General features: G+C 33.9%; 1 protein-coding gene across 1 annotated transcript; it reads left to right on the top strand.

Moving 5' to 3' along the window:
• Window positions 1-337: 337 nt before the first annotated feature.
• Window positions 338-814, top strand: LOC120158683. Its single transcript, XM_039169479.1, has one exon. The coding sequence runs from the start codon at window positions 338-340 to the stop codon at window positions 812-814; it is 477 nt and encodes a 158-aa protein (XP_039025410.1).
• Window positions 815-14,295: the final 13,481 nt, after the last annotated feature.

The raw sequence follows: 14,295 nt of genomic DNA, 5'->3' as shown, positions 1-14,295 counted from the left end.
AACTTCATAGAGGAAGTTGAACCACTCTAAATATTTGTGCATATTTTTTATCTTTTTTCTCCATACTCCCAAAATTTTAATTTAGCCAATTTACCCCCCTTGGCACTTTTTCTGGTTGATCAATAGAGTATCATATATCCCAACAATTGGTATAATTGTTTGACTCATTAGAAGGTTTAACAACCTTGAGACATTCCTTGAAGAAGCTCTATCATTTTCCAACGCAACCAAGAAGTTTTCTTCAACATCTGACGCATACTACCTTATAGACTCACACTCTATTCATAGGTCTCCTAACTTCAATGGTGACAACTACTCTTATTGGAAGAATACGCTGATGTTGTTCATCCAAACCACCAACCTTGCGGTTTGGGATGCCATCGTCGACAGTTCTTCCACTCCTTCAAGGAATCGAAAGGATTGGACTAGTGAGGACAAGAAGCTTGCCCAACTCAATGACAAAGCTATACACATTCTCTTTTGCACTCTTGGTCCAAATAAGTATAGTCGAGTATCTTCATGTTCTAATGCAAAGGATATATGGGACAAGTTGGAGGTGACCCATGAAGGAACGAGCCAAGTGAAGAAGCCAAAGATTGGCCTTTTCACTCTCAACTACAAGAACCTCAAGATGAAGCCCGATGAAGACATGAAGATAATGTATGATCGGTTCAATTCAATTAGAAACAAGTTGAAGACTTTTGGGAATGTTTATCCCAATGAAAAAGTAGTGAGAAAGATGCTTGCCTCATTGCCTATATCATGGGAAGGCAAAGCAACGTCTATTGAAGAAGCCAAGGACTTGGAGTTATAAACCCTCGATGATCTCATTGGTTCTTTGCTTACTCATGAGGTGAAGCTCCAAAAGAAGAAGGGAGAGGAAGAAGAGAAGAAAGAAAAGGATGTGACAATCACCTTTAATTCCACCAATGAGAGTAATCAAGACTCAAGTGAAGAGGTGGATGAAGATGAAGAGATGGCCAAGCTATTAAAAAGATTCATGACTTCAAAAAAAGACAAGAAGTATGAATCGAGCAAGAAGAAGGGTCACTCGGTGGGCTTTGAATGCCAAAGAACTAGACATGCCAAATATGAATGTCCTCTTCTAAAGAATATGAGATCAAGCAATAAAAAAGGCATTGTGGCGGCTTGGAGTGATTAAGACAACTTTGATGATGAAGTACCTAACTTATGTCTCATGGCCATTGAAGAAGATTCAAGGGTAACTTCTAACTCTTATTATTTAAATTTTTATTCATTTAAAGAGTTACAAGATGCCTATGATGAATTGTATTTGGAATTTGAGACCATGAATTCCAAATGTACGAAATTAATTTCAAAATTTCAAGTTGAAAATGATTTTTTTAAATCAAAAATGGATTTTGAAAAATGATTTTGAGATTACAAAATTCAAAGTCAGTGATTTAGATGAAAGCCTGCGTGACACCTGATGTTAACACTCCCAAATCTGGAAAAGCTAACCATAATTTCAATGGTAACGGGAAAATGTCTGACGGTGAAAGCATACAAAGATAGTGACGCTTCCATCGTTTAGATTTAGGGGAAAAAAGCATACCACAAATACAAATAGAAGAACCCTCAATTGATAGGAAAATGTAGAGACATAGTACCAATTACATCTATAATCTTTGATAAAATCGGATGCGTCAACCAAAGATCGGAGCATCTTAGCAAACACTGGAGATAAATCCCGTCTCACTCCTTTGCTCCAAAATCTTTTGGCAAACTCCAAAACATGACTTATAATATAATATAATAAAAATGATTTAAATGAGAGACTTTTCTTTAGATATAGTTATAGTAAAATGAAACTATTGATTATGGTAAGCGGCCGCCACCTTCTTGTCGGTAATCACCACCGCCAAGAATGGAATAGTCGCAAAGCTTCTTCATGCCATACACCCTCTCAGCAGCTATCCACACAAGCGTATGATGTGTAAGTGTGAATAGAGGCTAAGAACTATAAAATCGAGGGGTCAGAACCGATGACCTATATCCTTGATTATCTAAAATATGGTAATTGAAAGACTACATAAGTAAATATGAATGTCCAAGAAGTTGTAAAAGGGAAAGGGATTTTCGAACAACCCTACAATCATACAGAACATCAGGATAACAGGTAAGGAATCGATAGCAGCCTTGAGATCAAAAGAAAATCTTTTTTTCTTTCCACTTCAACAGTTGGGTCTAAGGTACCATCCATTCTTAACTTTGCCAAAACCGTCATGACTCAATCATGTATAGGTCGTACCAAGGCCTGATATAAGGGTGAGCCAATAGAGAATAACCTTTTCTTCCCTACTTCCTCGACCTTCATTCCCATCCTGCCAAGCTGAGGCTGCCAGCGCATTGTATCTAACCACACTGTGGAAAATCGATACAAGTACTAAACAGCTTACTATACCATACAAAGGCATCTCTGACCAAACTGTTAGGAAAGAAAATATTGATTTAAAAGTTAAGCTTGAATGCTTAACAAAAACAATTCTCAAAACAATTCATCATGTTTAAAAATGTCAAAATGTTACATTGTTATTTTTATGGTCACATCAAACATACTTGTCCTATAAACAAAAGAAAAGATTTTAAAATTAGACAAGTATAGGTTCCTAAGGGAACAAGGGGCATTGAAACTAACATTCAAGGACCCAAAGAAATTTGGGTACCAAAAACAAAGTAAATGTCTCTTGTAGGTGTGTAGGAACAATAGTGACAAAAGTGAATAAATTCAAATGCTCTATCCACACAAAATGAGGAATGTGTAACCTCTAAACTAATGTTTTTAATCTTGCATAATTGGTTGCCTATTTTGGCTTATGCATGCATGAGTTTTTGAGCATAAATGATTATATGTTTTTTTTCATCTCATGTATGTTAAAATGTGTTATGGTGAACATTTTTAAAGTTTCAATGATTTTTATCAAATTTTAGTTTATCATAATGATTTTTGGTCAATTTTGTTTTTCTTTTACAAAATTTTACTTTTGACCTTAAATTTAAAATTTCTATGCATACATGCTTATTGAAAAATTTATCTTTCTAACAATTGATATCAAAATTTTCAAATGCATGACATTTTGAATAACTTTATGCATATGAACTGTAATGTTTCATGTTAATATTGGATAAAATATTGTAGACTCGGATTCATTGAATTTCATGAGTTACTAACATGTTTTCTCATCTTTATTGAAATTCAATTTTTTTTTATCAAACCTTTAAAGTCGAATTGTTTTTGGAATGCATTTGTTAAGGGACAACTTTTGATTTTTCAAATGGTCTTTATGTTACATTTTTTTACTTATTCTCCATTATTGTGTTTTGAACTTAGATGTTTGAATTATTTTTAATATAACAAAATGGGGGAGAAGTATAGGTTTGAAAAAATCAATTTCAAGAATGAAAATGGGAGCTTTAATATCTTTTCATCATATTACTCTTTTTCATTAAATGTTTTATTAAGGGGGAGTTTTGCAAAACCATTTTCAAATGTTTTGTTATATCAAAAATGGGGAGATTGTTGAACCTGTTTTGATATAATAATTTTAAGGGCCAAATGTTTTTGGACTAAATTGAATTTATTCAAAGTTTTCAAAAATAATTCAAAGTCCATAAAACTTGAATTTGATCAAAAAATGATTTTCTAAAAAAGAAGTATCGATATTATTCTTATATTATCGATACCACATGAACAATATCGATATTGTTCTTAAAGTATCGATACTCTCATGGTAGAATCGATATTGCCTATTTGTTAGAAATGTGTTCAAATTCCAGTATGCGTTTTAGATATTGATACTCAAAGGAGTATCAATACTACTTTATATAGTAGTATCGATTCCATGACCTCAGTACCAATACTCCCAGTCTAATAGTTGAAAAACGACTAGTTTTTATTACTACAATATCGATACTATAAGCTCGAGTACCGATACTCTCTAATCTGGGCAGTTTTATTTTGCAACAATTAAGTCCCCAATGTCTAGAAACACTCACAAACACATTCCAACATATGAAATGAAGTTCAAGACACTTAAATAAGGTTACAAAACACATATCCAATCATTGATCACCAAGATAAAAGCTCTCATTTTTTATTCTCACTTTCTCTTGTAAATAGTGTGTTTTTAGTAAGCTTAATTTGTAAACACCTTTTTAAAGAGGTTTCTTTTTCACATTATTTTTATCTTTTTAAAAATGGGGTTGGATTCTAGTTTAGTCATTGAAAATTAAGGAGTTGTAAAAGGTTACTCTTGAGCTTAGAAAAAGAAAGAAAAAATTAGTTAATTTGTTAGAAATCCTTAGTGTGAAGTTATGGTAGTGGATGTAAACTTCATAGAGGAAGTTGAACAACTCTAAATACTTGTGTAAATTTTCTATATTTTTTCTCCATACTCTCAATTTTTTTAGCCAATTCACCCCCTTTTGGCACTTTTTTGTTAATCAATAGAGCATTATATATCCCAACATAATATTTAAATGTTATAGATCCTGTTTTGAGTAATATATTTGCATAGTATTTATGATTTTTTTTTCTTTCATATTTATTAGAAAAAAATGTCATCTATTAAAAATTTATTTAACCAAAATGTGTGGAGATTTACTAGAAAAATCAAAATCATCCTCTAACAAAAGAATTTATTGAACATCGTTATTAGAAAAATAATGTAAATATTTTTTTAGCATAGTTTTTTGAAACTACTACTTGTTTTGAATTTTTTAAGAGATATTTGTTTTAAAACATTTATGAGAAACTTTGGTTTATCAAAAACAATCTTTCTATTTTTTGAAATCTTTACTGGTACAAGAGTAATTTTTTTTAGATGACTTTCATCCTTAATTTGTCCAAATGCCATTGTAACTTTTGGAGATTTAGAAAGAGACTCAGTTCATATTTTGACTTGAGATGATATCTCATTTTGATCCTGAGCATCTTGAAGTGATGTATCAATTGAAAATTTTGATAAAGATGTTTCTTCATTTGCTTCTTTTTTTAAAAAAATTGAATCGGGGTTTAATTGTTTTGTTGAAATTGGGTTTTTATTGTGTTTCTTATATTTTCCCCCTTTATCTTTTAGTTTGGGGGCATTTTGTACGAATTATTTGGTGAGGAAATCAGATAAAGAATTAGATTATCTCTTTAATATATTTGAACTCAAAATTAAATATGTTTAAAATAGATTGTCATCTTGCAACAATTTATTTGGAAGCAATATTTTGGACACCTTTTTGTAAAACTTCTATAAATCCCTAGACCCGACCTATGCGTTACGACCAGATCTAGCAGATTACAATAAAAAATTTCCAATGACATTCTTTGATAACTTAAATTGTAAATTATAATTAAACATCTTTAAAATATAATTAATAGCATCAAAGTGTAAATTCAGTTAATTAAAGTCGTAAAAATAAAATATTTCAAAATCAATATTAAAGAAAATCTAACATTAGTAATAAAAGCAGTATTTTCAAAATATAGGCACATGCCACTTAATTAAATACAGATCGGAAAATAAAAACATCATAACAATTTTTAGTTTAAAATTTTAGTATCATCCTCCAACTGAACACCATATGCAGTTTCCCAAAACTGCATACATAAGGAGTAACCCTAGGCCCGAAGGGCGTAGGTGCCAACCTAAGGGAGCACCTTGTGTCCCTCAGGCCTATAAGGACTTACCACTAGGCCCATTAGGCCGAGGAGCCAACCCAAGAGTCACCTTAGGTCCATAAGAAATTACCAACTCGATCGGTCTGAACCTATATATGGAATTTGACAATTTGACTGACATGAACCTGCAGAGACTTCAAGCCAGATCCAGAGTACCCCGGAGAAAAATCTTTTTCAGACAGTAATTAGTGGTAACAGAAAATCAGATTTCAGACATATTTATTTATTAGTAAAATCAATAAGCAGATAATAGGAATCATACATTTAGGCTTAAACTTAAGTAAATCAGAAATCAAACTTTAAATCAGATAAAACATACTGAATCAAGTCAAACAGATAGTCATATTGCAAAACATATAAAAGAGTCATGTGCACATGATTTTTCAAAAAGATATTTAAAACATGTATATGACACACAAGGAACACAACTCACAAAATAAAATAGTCGTAGATCTAACGAGCACTGGCTTCACTACGCTCTTCTGTTGAACGAGAAACTAGGTAATATCATAACAAGATTATAATCGGAGTAAATATACTAAATTGAATATTTATCGGGGTTACAGAAATATACGAGTATTCACGGGCTCTCGTTGACGAGTGGATCGGGAGAAATCGGGTCGAGCAGACGAACGATTCAAGTCAAAGTCTTAATTTATACTTAAATAAAGACTTAATTTACATAAATACAATTGGGTTTAACAATCAATTTAGAAGCTTTCGGATTCAAACTTGGTAAATCAGACTTTAGATTCAGACTCAGGACATCGAAAAACATAAGATATGACTTTTTAGAAAATTTAACATTTTGGTCAAAGTCAAAGGTCAATTCTAGTCAATATCAAGGGTCAGGTCAAAGTCAACAGGTAAGGTCAAGTCAACGTTCGGGTCAAAGTCAACGGGTAGGGTCAAGTCAACGTTCGGGTCAAAGTCAACTGGTCAGACCGATTCGAGTTAACTCAGATTGTTTTGGGTTGACTCGGTTCGGTCTGAGTTGACTCGAACCAATTCGGGTTGGTTCAGTCTACATGGATCAGTTCTAGAGGAACCAAAGCTGGGGGCAAGCCCCACATGCAGCTGATGGAGCGTGAACTGGCAAATATGGGTCTGATCGGCGGTCGATTACTGCCACAACCTCGATCAACCAATTACATTCAATATATAGCCAAATATTAACAAAAATAATGCCAAAACTGAAAGAAAATTAACCAAAAATTTAGTATCGCCCTCTAACGGAACACCATATGCAGCTCGCTAGAACTGTATCCATAAGGACTTACCCTAGACTCGAAGGGCGTAAGTGCCAACCTAAGGGAGCACATTGGGTTCATAAGGTGAACAGTCAAGAGATCCACGAGTACCTTAAATATTCGATAACATTAATTACTCCTTGATCCTTCAGTAAAATTTGATGCACTTAAAAATACTTAATTTACATATGCACATTCGAGTTTAATTATCAATTTGGAGGCTTTCAGGTTCGAACTTGGAAATTAGACTTCGGATTTAGACTCAGGACGTCGAAAAACATAAAATATGACTTTTTGGTTAAAGTCAGAGTCAAAGGTCAACTCTGGTCAAAGTCAATGAGTTAGATCAAAGTCAACAGGTTGGGTCAAAGTAATGGTTCAGACCGGTTCGGGTTGACTCAAGCCGGTTTGGTCCACATGGAGCGATTCTAGAAGAACCAAAGCTGGAGGGCATGGCCCACGCGTATCTGGCGGCGCGTGGTTGTGCGTGAACTTGCAAATAGGGGTCTGGTCGTTGGTTGATTACTCCCACAACCTTTATTAACCAATTACATTTAATATCTAGCCAAAAATCATCCAAAAATCATACCAAAACTAGAATAAAATTAACCAAAATATAACCCGGGCTTACCTACTCGCCGATAAGGAAAACAAAGACGGTGGATGATAACTTTGGTCGAGTTTTTAGCACAAGGCTATGAGAAAGCTAACGAAGTAGGTGATGAGGCTAGCTGACATTCGAGGTGGCCAAAATTGATGAAAATAAACACGACGATGAGAGGTTTTTGACGAGGCTTTCTTGGCTCTTTGACGGCGAACGATGGTGACTTTCGATGAATTAACCGAGGGGTTTTGATCACGGGAGGTCGTCGATCACGTTGGTAGTAATGACTCATGCTAACGACGACCGAATCAAGGAAGGGTGGCAATTGATTAACGAACCGAGGGGTTTTCTGGTTTGAGTAATTTAAACTCGAAAATAAAACAAATAAAATCTATGTTTTATTATTTTAAACACAATTAGGGACTAGGTCGGTTGGTAGGGGCATGGCAGACCATACCATAGGTCACGGGTTCAAGCCTGGCTAGCCCCTATCTCCCTTTTTTATTTTTGCTATCAGATGAGTATGGGTAAATCGTAGGACTGGTCCCTGAATTTCCCAAACTTTTAAATTTAGCTAAAAAGTTTTAAAAAAATTACAGTTTAGTATAGAAAAACAATTAATTTATATTTTTAATTTTTAAATTGAAAATTGGGGTGTAACAATTCTCCTCCCCTTAAAAGAATTTCGTCCTCAAAATTCACTAGAGTCAAACAAGAAACAAAACCTAGATCTCTAATAGTTCTTCTAGAGAACAAATGCTAATTACTTTATTGATAGTAATAGAGAAACTTATTAGACTCAGAGTGGAAACAAAGGTCTCGGTGTCTTAAATCAAAAGTCTGAGGGATCTCAAGATACGAAACTCGCGTATAGAAAGGGCGTTGTTAGAAATGCATGGTATGAAACAAAAATAACAATAAATATACATGCATAAGCCCTGGATCATCTCGCTCACCAGAATGTTGAGTAGAACTTACAAGGGCAGGCTGTCAAGCCTAAATAACATTTGGTCCTCTACTCTATGATCGAGCTCTATTGTCGACCCTAGAAACAAATCCAAAAGTCCTACCCTGACTGCGACTCATAGCGGGGGTCTGTACAGAAGCCTATGAATGTTCAGGAGTCTGAGTGGGAGTTTGATCCACAGAATTTGGATGCGAACAATTTCTCAAAAAGTGCTCACCAGATCCACAACCCCATGTCGATTTCCACAGTGCTTGTAACTCGGTATCGGAGTGCAACCTGAAGAATCGCCTCGACTAACTGATAGAGGTGGAGGTGGCGCTGGCCTCGAACCAGTATGAATTCTCTAATGAGCAGTAGTATGAATCCTTTTATCAGGGTGTTCAGAAGGTTCAAAATGATCGGAAGACCTCCTAGAGCGATCTCTATCTATCATACCTCTATCAGGACCAGAAGCTCGACTTCTTCAACAACATTTTCTCTCCCTACTACGACATCAAACACCTCATCCTAGTGAGTAACCACCTGACAACACAGCTCGTATATGAGCCCCTTAGCAAACTTTCGACATCTATCCCTCTCGGTAGATACCAAACTGGAATCATACTTCAGCAACTTCAAGAACTCGATCTTATACTCAGAAAAATCATATCTCCCTAAATCAGATCCTGAAATTATTATCGTCTCTAAGCTAGATAACACTACCCCACAAAGTGACTCTTAAAATGCTCTCTAAAGAAATCCTAGGTCAAACGATCGACCAAAAAACTACTCACTACAGATTCCCACTAGGTGTGGGCATTCTTGTCCAACATAGAGATGGCTCCCAAATAACGTCGCTACGAATCTAAACCAAGCTGATATATACGTCACTCGGTATCGCACCAGTCCTTAACCTCAGTCGAACCTCCAAAGGTCATAACTCCATTAGTAATCAGAGTATAAGAAATGGTAACCTCGGGTGTAACGATAGCAGATCGAACCGCTCCCTGAATTAGTTGAAAAATTGTCTACCGAGATTCTCGTCTAACACTACCCTTGCAGATTCAGGCTTAGAAATGGTCGCTCCTCTAATCGGAGTAGTCAAACCTATTCCCAGGGCAGGGGCATATCCATTGGGGTCGCAGGAGCATAATTATCTACCGGAGGTAGGGGATCTACACACATATCATCTATAAGATCTGTAAACCTTGTCACTCAACCTCGCCCTCAGCCAGGTTCACGACCACGTCTAGCACTCATCTTGGTGGATCTCTAGGTTCATTACAAAGAGATAAGCCCCAAGATTAGATTGACACATGGAGTCCATACACAGTTAAAATCGTAAAAACTTGGTGACATGGCCTTCATGACTTATTTTGTAAAACATTTTAAACCATATTTTTAGTTTGGACCCATTCACAATCCGAGGTTTTAAAAAGCGAAAGATTTGATACCAAAACTTGTAACCCTCTAGACCCGATCTATGCGTTACGACCAGATCTAGCGGATTACGATAAATTTTTCCAAAGACATTATTCGATAACTTAAAATCCAAATTATAATTAAACATATTTAAAAATATAATTAATAGCATCAAATTTTAAATTCAGTAAATTAAAGTTGTAAAAATAAAATATTTCCAAATCAGTATCGAAACAAATCTAACATTAGTAACAAAAGCACTATTTTCAAAATATAGGCACATGACACCCAAGTAAATGCAACTCGGAAGATAAAAACATTACAACAAAAATTCACTATATGAATGTGTCGATCCTCTAAGTGTCAGGTACGGGTCCCTTATCAAAAAGTATCCGAAAGAGATAAATTTCGGGGAATAAGCTAGGGAGCTCAGTTTGTTTCAATAGTGCATAAATAAAGCATATAGTTAAGTTTTTAAAATCAGTTCAAATCATAGTTATTAAAAACATTAGAAGAGTTTTTAGTTTAAAATTTCAGTATCGCCCTCTAACCAAACACCATATGTAGCTCCCCAGAACTGCATCGATAAGGACTTACCCTATGCCCAAAGGGTGTAGGTGCCAACCTAAGGGATCACCTTGGATCCATAAGGTCTTACCCTAGCCGAAACTTAGGTGCCCACATAAGAGGAGTGCCCTCGGGCCCATAAGGACTTACCCAATGCACATAGTAGAGGTGGCACCCTAAGGGAGTTCCTTAGGGCCCATAAGGTCTTACCACTAGGTCCATTAAGCCAAGGAGCCCACACAAGATTCGCCTTAGGTCTATAAGGAATTACCAACTCAATCGGTCTGCACCTATGTAAGGAATTACCAATTTGACCGAGCTGAACCTGCAGAGACTTCATACCAAATCCTAGAATACCCCGGAGAAAAATAGTTTTCAGAAAGTAATCAATTATAGTAGGAAAACAGAGTTCAAACCAATTTATTTATCAGTAAAAATAGTAATCAGAGAACATGAATCAGATAATCAGGCTTAAACTTTAGTAAATCAGAAATTATACTTTAGATCAAATAAATCACACTGAATCAAGTCAAGCATATAGTCATATTGCAAAGCAGATAAAACAGTCATGTGCACATGATTTTTCAAACAATATTTAAAATAAGTATATGGCACACAAGAAACACACCTTGCAAAATGAAACAATCCGATAGATCTAAAGAGCACAGGCTTCGCTACATTCTTCTGCTGAACGAGAACCTAGGTTATGTCAGAACATGAATATAATCAGAGTAAATATACTAAATTGAATATTTAGAAGGGTTAAATAACTATATGAGTATTCACGGGCTCTTGCGGACGAGCGGATTGGGAGGAATCAAACCGAGCAGGCGAACGATTAAGATATGCACGAGTACCTTAAATATTCAATAATATTAATTAGCCCTTGATCCTTCATAAAAATTTGATGCACTTAAACAATTAGTTAATTTACATATGAGCATTTAGGTTTAACTGTTAATTTGAAGGCTTTCGGGTTGGAACTTGGCAACACAAACTTCAGATTCGGACTAAGGACGTCGAAAACATAAAATATGATTCTTCAGAAAATATAACTTTTTGGTCAAAGTCAAAGTCAAAGGTTAACGGGTTGGGTCAAAGTTAACGGGTCAGACCGGTTCAGATTGACTCAGATCGGTTCGGGTCGGTTTGGTCAGCATGGACCAATTCTAGAAGAACCAAAGCTGGGAACCAAGCCCACGTGTACCTGGCGGCACCTGGTGGTGTGTGAAATGGCAAAAAAGGGTCTGGTTGGTGGCCGATTACTCCCACAGCCATGATCAACCAATTACATTCAATATCTAGCCAAAAATCAACCAAAATCATGCCAAAACTGGAATAAAATTAACCAAAATATAACCCGAGATTACCCACGCCGGCGATAAGGAAAACGTAGACAATGGACGACAATTTCGGTTGGGTTTTGAGAGCAAGGTGACAAGAAAGCTAACAGAGTTAGCGGTGAGGCTAGCTGACGTTCAAGGTAGCCGGAATCGATGAAAATATACGCGACGATAGGGGGTTTCAATGAAGCTTTCTTGGCTCTTCCATGGCGAACGACGCTGACTTTCGATGAATTAACCGAGGGGTTTTGGTCATGGGAGGTCACCGGTCACGTTTCACGTTGGTTGTGACGGCGCACGTTGACGACGGTCGGACCAGGAGGATCGAGGAAGGGCGACGACAACTAGCTTAAATTTGGGGGAAATTGAGGTTGATTCATGAATCTGGAGTTTCTGGTTTGGGTAATTTAAAACCCGAAAATAAAACAAATAAAATTTACGTTTTATTATTTAATACACAAATAAGGACTAGGTCGGTTGGTAGGGGCATGGTCGACCATACCTTAGGTCACTGGTTCTAATCTAGCCAGCCTTTATCTCCTTTTTTTGTTGTCAGATGAGTATGGGTAAATTACAGGACTAGTCTTTGAATTTCCCAAACTTTTGAATTTAGCTCAGAAGTTTTAAAAATTTGCAGTTTAGTCCAAGAAACAATTAATTTATATTTTCAATTTTTTAAATTGAAAATTGGGGTGTGAAAACTTCTTTAGTTGATTTGCAATAAATTCGTAAAAGAAATTATTTATTTAATAAATCACTTGGAAATTCTGAAATACATACAACTATTGATAAATTCGAAAGATTTTATTACCCAGATGTAAATTGCATTATCTATTTTTTTTTCATTTTTGACTTTTTAAAAAATTCATATCTATCTTATTTTTGAAGAATATGATTCAATTATCTTTGGACTTGTAGGATATACTAAAAGTAAGCAAGGTAGTTATATAATTTGTTTTTAAATTTGAGATATAACATTAGTATGAATATATGTTTAAAGTTGTGAGTTCTTTTTGAGGCTATGATGTAAGTGTCTACATAATTTTCTAATTCTTAGGTAAAAATCAATGACATAATTTAAATTTCTTGAAAATATTTGTAATTGGATTTTGTCAAGGATTTTGTTTGAAATTCTGTTGGCAAATTCTATCGATCTTTTTATTTAGGTAATGGTTTCTTGTGAAATGTAATAACCTTAAAAATCTATTTTTTTTAACATAGACTTATTTTAAATTTGAAGACTACTAAAATATTATTCTTAATTATTTTAATAAATATATGTAAATGTTTAATTGTTTATCTAAATATTTTGATAACACGAGTACACCATCAATATAAACAAATGTTATACACAAATGTTTTTTTTGAAATGAGCAATTTAGACAATTGTGAATTGGAAGTATGAACTAAAAAATATCTTTCAAATTTTTTTTTAAAATTCAAAAGGAGTATTTTTTTAAATCAAACGACATTACATTCTAAACATATTGTCCAAATGAAATTGTAAAAGTTATCTTATATCTTTCTTCTTTTTTGATTTGGATCTGTCAGAATCCTAATTTCATGCCAAATTTTGAAAACTATTCGCATTACAAAATTTTTGTAACAAATCTTTTTTATTAGGAATTAAATACCTAATCTATTTTATTGCTTGATTTAAAGGTTTATAATTAACAACTAATTTTAGTGTTCTTTTTCTATTTCTGTATTTTCTATAACATAAAATGCTGAAAAAATTTAAAGAGAACTATTTTTTGGATCAAAATTTTTCTCATTTTTTCACAAAATTAATTATTTCTTCTTCTTATGAATTGGTCTTGCTTTCGTTGGAATTTGTCTTTTATCAAGGTCATTTTCATGGGATAATGTTACTGTATGTTTCTTTGTATTCTGAAATGCATTAGGAATATCGGAACATATAATTAATTTTGTTTTTTTATTTGATTTATTCTTTTTATAACTCTTTTTTTTTAATTGCTTGTTTAATTTTTGAAAACTTAATTCTTCTTTTAAAAAAACTTGCTTATGTTTATAATTAATAAAGTTATTTATCTATTTATTATGTATAGATAAGGATTTTAATAAATTAAGATTTCTTATTTTTTAAAAGAAAAATTGAATTTAGTGTTTAAAACTTTAGAAGTAATTGAGTGTTATGTAACTTTATAAGGCTTGGAATAATGAAATAAATGTTGTTCTTAAGATAACACCTTGATTAAATTTTTTTACTATTGAAAAACATGTTCGGTATATAGTTCTTTTATTCTAAATTTCGTTAGGACTTTTATAAGCAATTTTTAACTTTTTACCATTTGTTGTCATATGACTTTCAGATATTTTGACATGGTATTTTGTTGGAATTTTACTTTCTCCTGTAAAGACTATCTTTTTTAATGACGATTCATTATTTATTATTAAATATATATTTTTTAAATATATTTGGATTGATTTTTCAGTAAGAACAATTGTAT

The sequence above is a fragment of the Hibiscus syriacus genome, unplaced genomic scaffold, assembly GCF_006381635.1.
Source record: "Hibiscus syriacus cultivar Baekdansim isolate YM2019G1 unplaced genomic scaffold, ASM638163v2 tig00111330_pilon, whole genome shotgun sequence".
In the NCBI taxonomy this organism is placed as follows: domain Eukaryota; kingdom Viridiplantae; phylum Streptophyta; class Magnoliopsida; order Malvales; family Malvaceae; genus Hibiscus; species Hibiscus syriacus.
Note: the sequence above shows the minus strand (reverse complement) of the source record. Positions and strands in the feature narration are given on the sequence as shown.